Source organism: Pantherophis guttatus, chromosome 1, assembly GCF_059756535.1.
Source record: "Pantherophis guttatus breed Tessera chromosome 1, ASM5975653v1, whole genome shotgun sequence".
Classification (NCBI taxonomy): Eukaryota; Metazoa; Chordata; class Lepidosauria; order Squamata; family Colubridae; genus Pantherophis; species Pantherophis guttatus.
In genome coordinates this window covers 329,136,057-329,148,848 of record NC_142063.1, presented here as the reverse complement: position 1 = coordinate 329,148,848, position 12,792 = coordinate 329,136,057, and the positions used below count along the sequence as shown (strand labels likewise).

Genomic DNA, 12,792 nt, shown 5'->3' with positions numbered 1-12,792 from the left:
TCGGCGAAGAGGTTGTTAAAAAATGCTTTCAAAAGGCTCTGACGATCCCAGCTGAGTTGCCTGATCGGCAGAGGCTTTTTTAAAAAAGCCTCTGCCATTCAGGCAACTCAGCTGGGATCATCAGAGGCATTTAAAAGAAAAGAAGGGTTTTTTTCTTTTAAAAGCCTTTGACGATCCCAGCTGAGCCACGCAATCATCAGAGGCTGTTTTTTTTTACTTTTAAAAGCATTTTTTCAGCCGAAGAGGTTGTAGAAACAATGCTTTTAAAAGTAAAAAAAAAAAAAGCCTCTCCCCGTTGACTGTAATCTAATAGAAATAGATCAATAATTAAAAAAATATATAAACCCAGAAATTAAAGATTATTCAAGTCATGTTTGAAAGCGAGAACAGGTATAGGTTTTAATATATCCCTTGAAAGCAGGGGTGGGTTCTAAAATTTTTTACTACTGGTTCTCTGGGTGTGGCTTATTTTGTGGGCATGGTTTGATGGTCATGTGACAATTCTTTAGGATTTAGCAGAGGTACTGGTCTACCAGGCTTCTAACTGCTTGCAGAGCTGTACCGGTCTACCCATTTGTTTTTGGAGGCACCAGTCTACTCATTTGTTTTTGAAGGCACCGGTCTACCCATTTGTTTTTGGAGGCACCAGTCTACTCATTTGTTTTTGGAGGCACCGGTCTACCCATTTGTTTTTGAAGGCACCAGTCTACCCATTTCTTTTTGGAGGCACCGTTCTACCCATTTCTTTTTGGAGGCACCGGTCTACCCATTTGTTTTTCGAGCCCACTGGTCTACCACCACTCTGTCTTTTAACACTGATCAGCTGTAGGGCGGCCCTTTGAAGCCCCGTGGCAAGAGTTTAAACAGTTTTTTTCCTTCTAGCCGATCAGCTGGGACTCGGGAGGCAGCGAATAGGGTGCGGGGCCAAATAAAAGGTAAGAATAACGTGAGGGGAGGGCTGGAGGGCCCAACTCCCAAACAAAGAGAACCGTTTCGGTGACGTCATATCGTCACCACTAACAGCTTGGCCGAACCGGGCCAAACTGGGAGGAACCCACCACTGCTTGAAAGGGAATACAGCTGATCCTTGATCTATGACATTGGAACCAGAATTTCTGTAGGTGAGCGAGGTGGTTATTAAGTGAATCACCCTGACTTTACAACCTTTGTTGCCATGGTGGTTAAGTGAATCACACAGTTAAGCATATCCAGCTTCCTCCATTGACTTTGCTTAGCGGAAGCAGGCTGGGAAGGTTGCAAAATGGCAATCACATGTCCCCAGGACACTGCAACCATTAGAAATACATGCCAATTGCCAAGCACCCAAATTTTGATCACGTGACTGGGAATGCTGCAACAGTTGTACATTCAAGAACTGAATAGTGAGAAATTTCCTGACAGCGAGAGCAATCAACCAACAGAACAGAAGTTGCCTTCAGAAGTTCTGGGAGCTTCATCACTGAAAGCTTTCAAGAAGAGACTGGACTGCTATCTGTCAGAAATGGTGTAGGGTCTCCTGCTTGGGCGGGGAGGGGGAGGGGTTGGACTAGACGACCTACAAGGTCCCTTCCAACTCTGTTAATCTATTTGTCATAAGTCACTTTTTTCAATGCCTCAGTTACCGTATTTTTCAGAGTATAAGACACTTTTTTCCCTCCTAAAAGAGGGTGAAAATTTGGGTGCGTCTTATACACTGAATGTAGCCCCGCCCACCCGCTGGCCCCCACCCTTTGGCCTCTGCCTCCCAGCAATTTACCTCCTTGCAGCAAACAGCCCGTTTCAGCTTCAGCACAGCCTGATTAGCACAAGCAGTTGATTGTTGGTTGGATCGGCCTCCCGACCGTCAGCTGTTTCAGGCTGTAGGGATTGCCATTGCCTATTGCCGTGCAGGCCTCCGCTGTTTGCTGCAACGAGGCAAATTGCTGGGAGGCAGATTTTTTTTTTCTTGTGCTAATCAGGCTGTGCTGAAAATGAAACTAAAGCTTGCTGTTTGCTGCAACGAGGCAAATTGCTGGGAGGCAGAGGCAGATTTTTTTTTTCTTGTTTTCCTCTCCAAAAAAGGTAGGTGTGTCTTATAGTCCGGAGCGTCTTATACTCCGAAAAATATGGTACTTCAAACAGTCGCTAAACAATGGTTGTAAGTTGAGGATAACTACCTGTACACCAGTCACCACCAGAAACATCATACATTGCACTATGCCATAATGTGGGTTTTATTTTGGCTTAGTGTATTATATGAATCTGGTCTGTCTCTTTAAATCAGATCTTCAACAGATAATCCTCTGTTCATTTCAAGGCTGGAAGTGGCAGAGAGAGTTCAGAGCATCTGCTATCAGCTTTGGGCTCTTTTGCCAGTGAAGCGTTTGGTGATTTCACCAATTTTGCAGTTTCAGTCAAGAAATGTTTGGCCCTCTACCAGTTCCAAATGCTGTATTTTCCTAAGCACCTCTTAAAAGAGAACGCTTGAACTACGACTTCCATTCTCATTAAGGAATCGGGAAGAGTTTGGTAGCATATTTTCCAAGTTATAAAACGTTATTCAAAGATATATGGTGCAGCTCAGGAAAGTTTATGCCTTTTAATAAAATGTGTTAGTCAGAGAACGATGCTATCCATCTCCTGTTTTTCCCCTCTTTTGCTACGATGTTCTCATTAAAGAAAGTGCAGCTGGTTCAGTCTGGGCTTTCATCAATTAATAGATAAAAAAGATGAAGCCTTCCTTAAAAAAGTAGCTGAGTAATAGTAGCTTTAGAAGCAAAGGAGGATTCTATGTTCAGAGCATTTTTAAACAGCTGCTTTGAGTTAGACCAGGAACAGTTGTAGTGCAAAAGGAGATCAGAACGAACTAATCTGATCAGGACAGCTGGCACAGTATGGGGCAGGCAGCGTTTGAGGGAACGGGGCACAATGTGTTGGGCTGATAGCATGTAGAGAGCAACACTGACGTTGTGAGTATAACTTTTATAAGAAAAATATTCTTGAGGCTGGTGCATGTGTGAAAGAAACATAACGATATGGTTGTTTTTGGCGCTAAGGGGAGCCAATTTGGTGTAGTGGTTGAAGGCATCAATCTAGAACAGGGATGTCAAACTCGATTTCATTGAGGGCCACATCGGGGTGGTGTTTGACCTAGGTGGCCAGGGTGTGTGTGGCCAGCTCGATGTCATTCGTGTTGGGGGCATCTGTGGTGGCCCAAGCGCTCTGTCAGCAAAAATGGTCTCCTGAGCTTTGTTTTTGGCTGTGCCGGCCTCCTACAACCCTCTGCTGGCGAAAAGGGAGCTTGGGAGGGCCCATTTTCCTGAGCTCCATTTTCGCTGGCAGAGCAGGGGCGGGTTCCAAATCCCATCGCTACCGGTTCGCTTGTGGGTGCACGCGTGCTCGTGGGCGGGTGGCACCTGCGCATGCACAGAAGCTTCTGCACATGCACAGAAGTGTCCGGCTGGGAGGGCGGAGTCTCCCGCTGTCACTACCAGTTCGCCCGATCCGGTGCAAACCGATAGCAACCCACCACTGTGGCAGGGGCACTGTGGGCCGATCCTTCGCTGTTTCCAGGGCAGCCCCCCACTCCACATCTAAGCACCCTACGGGGCTGAATCAGGCCCACGGGCCTTGAGTTTGACACTAGAAACAGGAGACTGAGAACCGTTCCTTTCTCCCAGCCTTGGGAAGGAGATGATGGCAAACCATTTCTGAAAAACCTTGCCAAGCAAAGTGCAGAGGCTCATCCCGTTTCCAGGAATCAAAAACTGACTTTAAGGCATATGTGTGCAAGCACACAGTTGGCGGTAAGGCAGCTTCAAATACAGTACTGCCTACAAGTTATGAGTCTATAATGTGCTCGCCTCCCTTTTATAAGCACAGCATCTGATCTGCACAGGTCAGAGAGAAAAGAGAAAGGGATGAATGAGGGGGATGAAGGAAGTGATGAAAATCTTAAGAGGAAGTGGGTTACAAAGTAAGTTTTTCAGACAAGGAAAGGAATTCAGAATGCAGAATCCTTTTTTATCTAGTGGTCACTATCTGTTTTGGAGAATTGACCACAGCAAGATAATTTTTTTCAGAGAGGGAGAGATAAGTGGAGAACCTGGAGGCACCTTGAGATGCAATATGTGATATGAGCATCACATTATCTACCCCTGAAATACCAGATACCCTATTTTTCGAAGTATAAGATGCACCGGAGTATAAGACGCACCTTAGTTTTTGGGGAGGAAAATAAGAAAAAAGCTGATTGGCGAGTGGATCGGCCTCCCAGAATACCCCCAATCAGCTGTTCCCAGAGGTGACTTTTAGCAACAGGTTGGTTGGTTATGAGCTCTGTGCCTTGCTTTTTTTTTCTGCTTCTGAAACTTCTGAAACTCTGTTTCAGAAAAAACTTTTTTTTCTGCCTCTGAAAGCCTCCGAAACAGAGCTTCAGAAAAAAAGCCTCTGAAGCTGTTTCTGAGGCTTTTTTTCTGAAGCTCTGTTTGGAGGCTTTTTTTCTGAAGCTTCATTTCTGATGCTTTTTTCAGCCTCTGAAACCTCCGTATGAGAAGCTGGGTGGGGCTACATTAGGAGTATAAGACGCACCCAGATTTTCACCCTCTTTTTTGAGGGAAAAAGGTGCGTCTTATACTCTGAAAAATACAGTATGTCAATTAAAAGCCTGGATGTCACCAAAGAAATAATAATAGTAACATTGCCTATGGATTGAATACTATTTCTAAAGGGAGCATAGAGCTGAGGTTCTTTTTTTTAGTTCTTTTTTTTTTTACATCAATCTTCTCCAATTGGTGTTTTTTAGATGTACTAAAACTTGAGGTTCTTGAAATATATTTGAAGGGCACAAGTTTGGGAAGGTTGAGTAAATCCATCAAATCAACCAACTATAATTTAAAATAGAAGTTGTAGGATCGTTATGGTGCTCTCTGAGTTTGGTGGTTTTCTTGCAGACATTTCATTACCAAGTCAGGTAACACCATCAGTGCTAGCAAATAGAATAGACATTATAGGGCTTTGCATGTACAGAAGAGATGGGGGCGTGGCACACGGCCATGATGTTGGTATAATTATTCTATAGTTTTCTTGATCTTCATGCATCCATTTTTTCTGTCTTTGTAGAATTGCTACCCACACAATCAGCAAAAGACCCTGCCAGCAAAACAACCACAGTTCCATTAAAAGATAAGAAAAGTAAGTGTTTTCTAGATTTACTTAAGAAATCATCTTTAGCTGGCTTGCTTATTTATTTTTGCAAGTGTATGTCTGGAAAAGGAAGGAAAGGATATTTGTCTCAGGGGCCTTATAATCTAACAAGCAGCATATGGTGGACAGCATCTGAAAGGGAGGAAAATACCGGTAGAAGCTAGGGAAAAGTACTCATTTATTTCAGATATATTTACTTAGACTTGGATAGAGTGTTATCTGGTAGCTATAATAACTTTTTACTACAGGCACTCAATAGCCATTGCAATTTTTTGCCTTGTTCATGGAATTATATAGCACCGGATGAGAGAGTTCAGATGATCAGTTCACTGCTATCGGCTTTTTTGGGGGGTGGGGGTGGGGGTGGTTTCTTTTTCTTATTAGAAAAAGTCAACCATGGCAGAGGACAAAATTGAAACATTGCATAATAGTGGCCCCTCAATAATAGTTTTTTCCCCCTCAGGTCTTGTTGTTGTTGTTGTTGTTGTTTTTAGTAGGCATCTCTGCCTCTTCCATAAAAAGAACTCATTCTTGCTCTCAAAAGTGATAAACGGAGCAAGGCAGATGGTTGGGTGATCCTCTGGTTTCTTTTACAGGTGATGGGAGAATTCGGCTGGTGAACGGGGCAAACGCCTGCCAAGGCCGAGTGGAGATATTCTACAAAGGAAACTGGGGCACTGTGTGTGATGATGAATGGGACCTACATGATGCCAATGTGGTGTGCAAGCAGATGGACTGTGGTCATGCGGTGGCCTACAGGACCAACGCCTACTTCGGTTACGGCACTGGGCGCATCCTCCTAGATAATGTGAATTGCGATGGAAATGAGCCACAACTTTCAGCCTGTTTCAGCCTCGGTTGGGGCATCCATAACTGTGGTCACCATGAAGATGCTGGGGTCATATGCTCTGGTGAGCAAGTTAGAAAAGACACCTCAACCACCTAGACAAGGCAGGCAGCTTCCAGAGGGATTTTGAACTCCCCGTGTTTCCCTGAAAATAAGTACCCCTGTCTTATATTTTTGGAAGCTCCGAAAGACGCATTAGGGCTTATTTTGGGGGGTGAGGGTGTTGTCCACTGACTCACCTCACTTATGCGTGTTGCCTCCTGGCCTCCTTTTTGCTGTCAGAGGCCTTCAGGAACTTCTTCTGCAGCCAGCAAGGCTTCCTGAAGGCCTCTGCAGTCAATAACTGTTCTGCCCCAGCTACGGACCCCAAAGAACGCAGCACACACGAAGTCCGTTCAAACCTTAGTTTACTAAATAAAACAGTCTTTTACAACAACGGCTGTTAATTAACTGCATTAACAGCCACCAAGAATTCAAAGAATAATACTGAAAGCTTACTGTGGTTGGCAGAATGCCCAGAAGCAATTTGCAGGAAGCTGATAAGATAAGCAAGACAAGACACGAAGGTATGTGAACGGAGTTGTTCCCTGCAAATTGCTTCAGTTACTGTTCCTCCTTAAATAGGCTAAGGGAGTGGCCAATTAGCCCCAAGCCTTACTCTCAAGGAGACCTCCTCCTGAGGAGCCACTCCTGCCTTTTGGCAGTTCTGTGCGCCTGTGCATTGAGAAGAGGTTCCTCCTCTTTGTCCTCTTCACTTAAGGGAGCTTCTGGAGTTCTGAAGGCCCTGGCTGAATCCCCGCCCCTGGCACCACATCCTCTCCAGCCTCCTCATTGTCTGACTCAAGTGCCAGCTGCACAGGCTGCTGGCGCAGCACCACACCAGCCTCCTCGCTGTCGGAATCAGCTACTAGCTGCACCGGCCGCTGACGGGTCACAACAATAACAGAGTTCCGGATCAATCCAGAGAATGAGTTGAAATAAGAAAATGTCTAAACAAAAACTAAGTTTGGCTTTGCCAGTTTGGGAATTCTGGGAATGACAATCCCAACTCATTTGGAGGGTACCTATTTACAGAATACTGCTCTGGCAAAATTGAAAGGTTTTAACATATGATGAAAATGAAAACATAGAACTTGCATAGAACAGGGCATCCTTGAAGGAAGAAGATTCTCAAGATAGAATACAACAGTAGAAATGAACTCGTGTTTGGTTCCTACCTTCTTTTACTAGTAAAAAAAGTTAGTTAGTTAGTTCTAGATAAGGCTTCCATGGCAGTCATTCATAGACAAAGTGGGAACAGCAGCCCTTGAATTGTCAAGATCTCAAATCATGTCACATCAGAGGTTTGTGAGTCAAAAAACTGTGCGTCTTGAACTAGACATAGAAATGGCACTGGGTATGTTCTCACTACAGTGTTTCCCATAATTAGCAAGGGTGTATTCAATTAACCCAGTTTTCTGGAGTCACATGACATATTGAGCCAGGCATTGATCACACAACTGAATTCTCCCAACTTGCTGGCTAAGATGTGGTTAGTTAATTTGTGTAATTTTGTTCAGCGTGCATAGAGATCTGCTATAAGATTTCCAGAGGCTAGGTTGAAGGACATCAACCTTCTTTGCCTTTTTCCTTATTTTTAGAATTATTAGAAATAATTGAAGTACCCATCAATTGCTTTTCATGTAATATTTTAACGAGCAAAATATAGTTCACCGGAAATTGATTGATGGAGTTAACTCCTTAGCAGACAACAAGCAGACAACAAGCTGGAAATCTGTTGCTAGCATATTGACTTGGCATTATTGTGTCTCAACAGGGCTAGGGACAACAACCACCATTATGCCAATCACTACATTAGTGGTAGAGGACTATAAAGAATCATTCACCGATACAGCCACAGGTAAGAGGGGCCATGTCTATAATTTCACTCTCCATAAATCGTGTTTCACTCTCCATAAATTGTGATGGGAGGATCCCGATACTCCCATGTTACACCTCTCCTGGGCGACTTGTATTGGTTGCTGGTTGCCCTCCGGGTGAGATTCAAGGTGCTGGTGTTGACCTATAAAGCCCTTCATGGCTTAGGCCCAGGATATCTGTCGGACCACCTGCAACCAGCATCGACTTCCCATCGCCTGGTGCGTTCTCACAGAGAGGGCCTACTCAGGGTGCCATTGGCTAGACAATGTCAGCTGGCGACCCCCAAGGGTAGAGCCTTCTCTGTGGGTGCGCCCACCCTCTGGAATCAACTTCCCTTGGGTCTTCGATTGGCCCCGGACCTTCGTATCTTCCGCCACGAGCTTAAGACATGGCTGTTTAAACGCCCTAGCCTGGACTGATGGGGTCTACTGTTCTAAATTGGTTTTAAATTGGTTTTAGTCTGTTTTAGTCTGTTTTAATGTGTATTTATTGGGATTGTTTCGCTGATGTGAGCCGTCCTGAGTCCTTTGGAGAGAGGGCGGCATATAAGTCCAATAAAAATAATAATAGTAGTAGTAATCATCATCATCATCATCATCATCATCATCATCATCATCATCATCATCATCATCACAAAATTTGAGGGGAGGGAATGTAAGCCAAATCAAACTCTTCTGACGTGGCTCTTGTGTCTTCCCATGCTGGGGGAGGAAGACATTTTAGAGCAATATACCTGGGCACCCTATTGAGGAAGGCTACCAAAACTAGGCCAGATGCTACCAGTGATGTACTGAAAAAGGGAACAAGCTGATTAATGCAGGAAGGCTAACTCTTGGACCCAGCACCACATTTGACCTCTGAGCAAGTAAAGGGAACCAGAGGTTTCTGCAGGGATGGTTTTAAAAAGTTGGTGGCTTGGAAAATGTGATCTTAATTATTTTTTTTTTACCCATCATCTCTCCAACATCTTTACAGATGCCCTGATAGGTAAAGAATTAGGTAGAACTTAGAGCAAATCTAAATGTTATCTTCATTGTTTAAATTAATCTTATTTTTAGCCCTTGGAAGGATTAATAATTACAATTTGGTGGCACTTTGGAAGGAACTGTGGGCCTCCCCCAAGTTCTGGGTGATAGTGTATGAGCTCTCTGGCTTCAGTGTTTGGGGTTAGAGGCAATGGTGGGATTCAGCCAGTTCTCACCTATTCGGGAGAACCGGTTGTTAACTTTCTAAACAGTTCAGAGAACCAGTTGTTGGAAGAAATCTTATTTTGTTTTTTTCCACTTTACAGGGCTAATCCTGTAAGGAAGGCAGGAAGGAAACATTCTGGTGTTGTTTCTAGCCTAATCTTTATCGCCCTGCTTACAGAAACTGCCTCTCTGGTTAACCCTTATTACATTGTAACAGCTAAGGCAAAGTGCCCATCGACGTAAGTGACGTTGAGTTGGCCACGCCCACATGGTCACATGACCACCAAGCCACGCCTACCCAGCTGGTCATTAGGGCAGAGAACCGGTTGTTAAATTATTTGAATCCCACCACTGCTTAGAGGGTCACGGTTTGTTTTCTTTTGTCACTTTTTCATTGGAGATATGTCCACCTCAGAATTATTATTACTATTTCAGGGAGGGCTTTTGAAGAGCTTGATCAAGTAGTGGCAAAACTCAGATGCTCTTCCCTAAAGATTGAGACACATCCCCAGCGGCCTATTCAGAACCTAGTGATTTAATCTTTGCTAAGGTGATACTTTGAAGATCATTATCAGTTCTGGGCATCATAATTTCAGAAGAATATTGAAAAGTGGAAAGGGCTTAGACTGGATGGCTTGAACTGGTCGGAGATTTGAAACTCAAGTTTCAAAGGGGGCAAGATTGAAGGAATTGGGGAATGCTGGGTCTGGAGAAGCAACCATTAAGAGGAGATACATATTTTATTGTATTCATCTGTTTAGGTAATAATCAATGGACTCAATAATCCCCATTGTCAGTAGGTAGGAGCCCAACAATTTAAACTCTGAGAAAGGGATTAAACTCAAGAAAATTGGGATTTTAATAATATTTTTGTATTTGATCATGGATCCAGCTGCTTACTGAACCTCTTCCGTGTAAGTTTTTAAACAGAGGCTAGAAGGCTACTGTAGTTGTGGATTTTCTTCACGAGAGGAGAGGTTAGATCGTCTTTTTCTTTCAATTCTGCGATTCCGTCAAATGGGTTTAAACAACAGAGAATAGTTCACCTTTCTGACATTCATTTTACATAGACATCAGGGTGGGAACGCTCTCACAGTTGCATGTCTTTGCAGTCACCGAGGATAAAATTCAGCCCACCTCTGAAACTGAGATGGCGATGACTTCAGCCCTTCTTCCGTTGGAAAAAAGAAGTAAGTTTTTATATTCTTTGTACCAAGAAACAAGTCCAGGATGCTATGAAAATATTATAGTATTGATCAGACATAAGTGGCCCTTTTAATTTTCACATTTTTGGACAAAAAAGGGGGGGTGATTCATCCAGAGGAGGTATTCAGCAGGTTCTGACCAGTTCTGGAGAAATGGTAGCGGAAATTTTGAATAGTTCGGAGAACCGGTAAATACCACCTCTGACTGGCCCCGCCCCCATTTATTCTCTGCCTCCCGAGTCTCAGCTGATCAGGAGGAAATGGGGATTTTGCAGTAACCTTTCCCTGGAGTGGGGAGGGAATGGAGATTTTACAGTATCCTTCCCCTGCCACGCCCATCAAGCCACGCCCACAGAACCGGTAGTAAAACATTTTGAATCCCACCACTGGATTCATCCTGGAAAAGTAGAAGTTCTCCAATACTTTTTTTTTTCAAGCCAAGGGAAAGAATTCACTCATGATGACTAAATTAAAGCAAGGGAACCTAGCTGGGGTATCTATGGGGAAGGAAAGGTTAACAAAATCAGGACAGGTAGAACAAGAGTAGGAGACAAGATAGGGTAAGACAAGAAGCAATGAGTGGAAGCTTGTCAGAGGGAGATCCAGCTTGGAAATAAGGAGGGAATTCCTGACAATGAGAACTTTTAATCAATGGAGCATCTTGTAGAATTGTGGGTGGTCCATCACTGGAGGTTTTCAAGAAAAGATTAGATAATGATTTGTCTAAGATAGCTGTGGTGGTGCAGTCCTTAGAATGCAGTACTGTAGGCTAATTCTGCTGACTGCCAGCTTGACTGCAGTTTGGCAGTTTGATTCTGATTTGATTTTAATTTGATTTTATTATATTTTTATACTGCCCTTCTCCCGAAGGACTCAGGGGGGTGAACAGCCATAATAAAACAATATATTCTCACCGGCTCAAGGTTGACTCAGCCTTCCATCCCTCTGAGGTTGGTAAAATGAGGACCCAAATTGTTGGGGGCAATATGCTGACTTTGTAAACCGCTTAGAGAGGGCCGTAAAGCACTGTGAAGTGACATACTGTATAAGTCTAAGTGCTATTGCTATAATAGGGGACTCCTCCTTTGGGCAGAGGGTTGGACCTCCAAGGTCCCTTCGAACCCTCTAATTATATGATTCTAAGATGACAAATGAAGCTCTATCCCGTTTTTATGGGCCAAGCAGATGTTTAAAAAGGTGGGGTTTCAATCATGTTGTCACAGCTGTCGTCTTTTTTGTCCCTCCCAGTAGACCTTTATGAGATTGTGATACAGTGAAAATTACGATTCTGCCACCCAATAACTAAATAGATTGAAAGCATGAGTAAAATCCCCTTCTTTGAAAGAAATCTCAAAAGCAGATTCTCTTTCATCAGATGGAATGACAGCTGGTACAAAACCGTGCAGGGAAAGTTCTGGGATTGGCTTTGATAATATGAATAAACCCAGGAAAATGGACGGAGCGGGGCTGCTGAAATTCTTTCCAACCCTTTACTAGCGGTGGTCATCAGAGGCAATCGGCCCCCCTCCCCATCCCTGGTGTAATGATCTGTCAGACTTCGATGCTATCTCAAAATAAATGAATTTCCAAACTACCAATCTTTAAGGAAATCTTTTCTTTAATTGAGCACAGCCACCGGATCATGACTCGAGGCGGACAAGACTGACCTTTTGCCCCCCAATCCCTCCCTTTCCGATCCCCAAATCTCTGCTTCTCATTGGCTATCGTCCAAGTCATTCTTCAGACTTCTTGTCTCGTCATTTCCCAGGAATGTCCCACTCCCTCCTCATTTCCACGACAACCCGATTTAGGGATTTAGCAGGCAAAAGTTCAAAGCTTATCTCTCTCTCTCCTCTGCTCTCTATGCCAGCGTTGAAGCGCTGACACTATCATACTATGACTGTGTGTGCTTCTGCTTTTTTCGTTTGTTGTATCTCTCTGTGTGTTTGGGTGTATGCATGCCTCAGGAAGCACAGGGTGAGCTATATGTGTTTTGCTCTGGATTATGGAACCCGGAGGGAAATGGGAAAGGGTCTTTGGGAAGAACAGGGAGGTGGCTCAGTGGCTAACACACTGAGCTTGTCGATCAGAAAGGTCGGCAGTTCGGCAGTTCGAATCCCTAGTACAGGTCTCCTGCGTGAGCAGGGGTTGGACTAAATGACCTCCAAGGTCCCTTCCAACTCTGTTACTGTTAAAAGACATTCCAAGCTGTTGCCTGGGTGTTTCTCCTGTAGGATCTTAAATTGGATCCATCTCATTTTTTGAACTTGGTTTTGTTGCCAGCTTCTCAACCACACCAAATTTGATCCCATTCCATTCAGTTTTGAGGGGACCTATCCTGTTGACAGACAGATATCCTAACTCCCTTTATATCTCTCCCTCCCCCCCCTCTAATCTTTCTCCCTGGACTCAGAGTTCTTTCATTTTCATGGCCTAGGCCCGGGAT

At 44.0% G+C, this 12,792-nt stretch overlaps 1 protein-coding gene across 1 annotated transcript in view; it reads left to right on the top strand.

Moving 5' to 3' along the window:
• The window catches only part of SSC4D (scavenger receptor cysteine rich family member with 4 domains), a 40,638-nt gene that overhangs the window by 9,430 nt on the left and 18,416 nt on the right, over nt 1–12,792 (top strand). The window contains exons 4-7 of the mRNA XM_034421344.3: nt 5,101–5,172; nt 5,781–6,095; nt 7,848–7,931; nt 10,254–10,331. Of these exons, the coding sequence (XP_034277235.1) occupies nt 5,101–5,172; nt 5,781–6,095; nt 7,848–7,931; nt 10,254–10,331 (549 nt within the window). The remainder of the gene's footprint in view (nt 1–5,100; nt 5,173–5,780; nt 6,096–7,847; nt 7,932–10,253; nt 10,332–12,792) is intronic.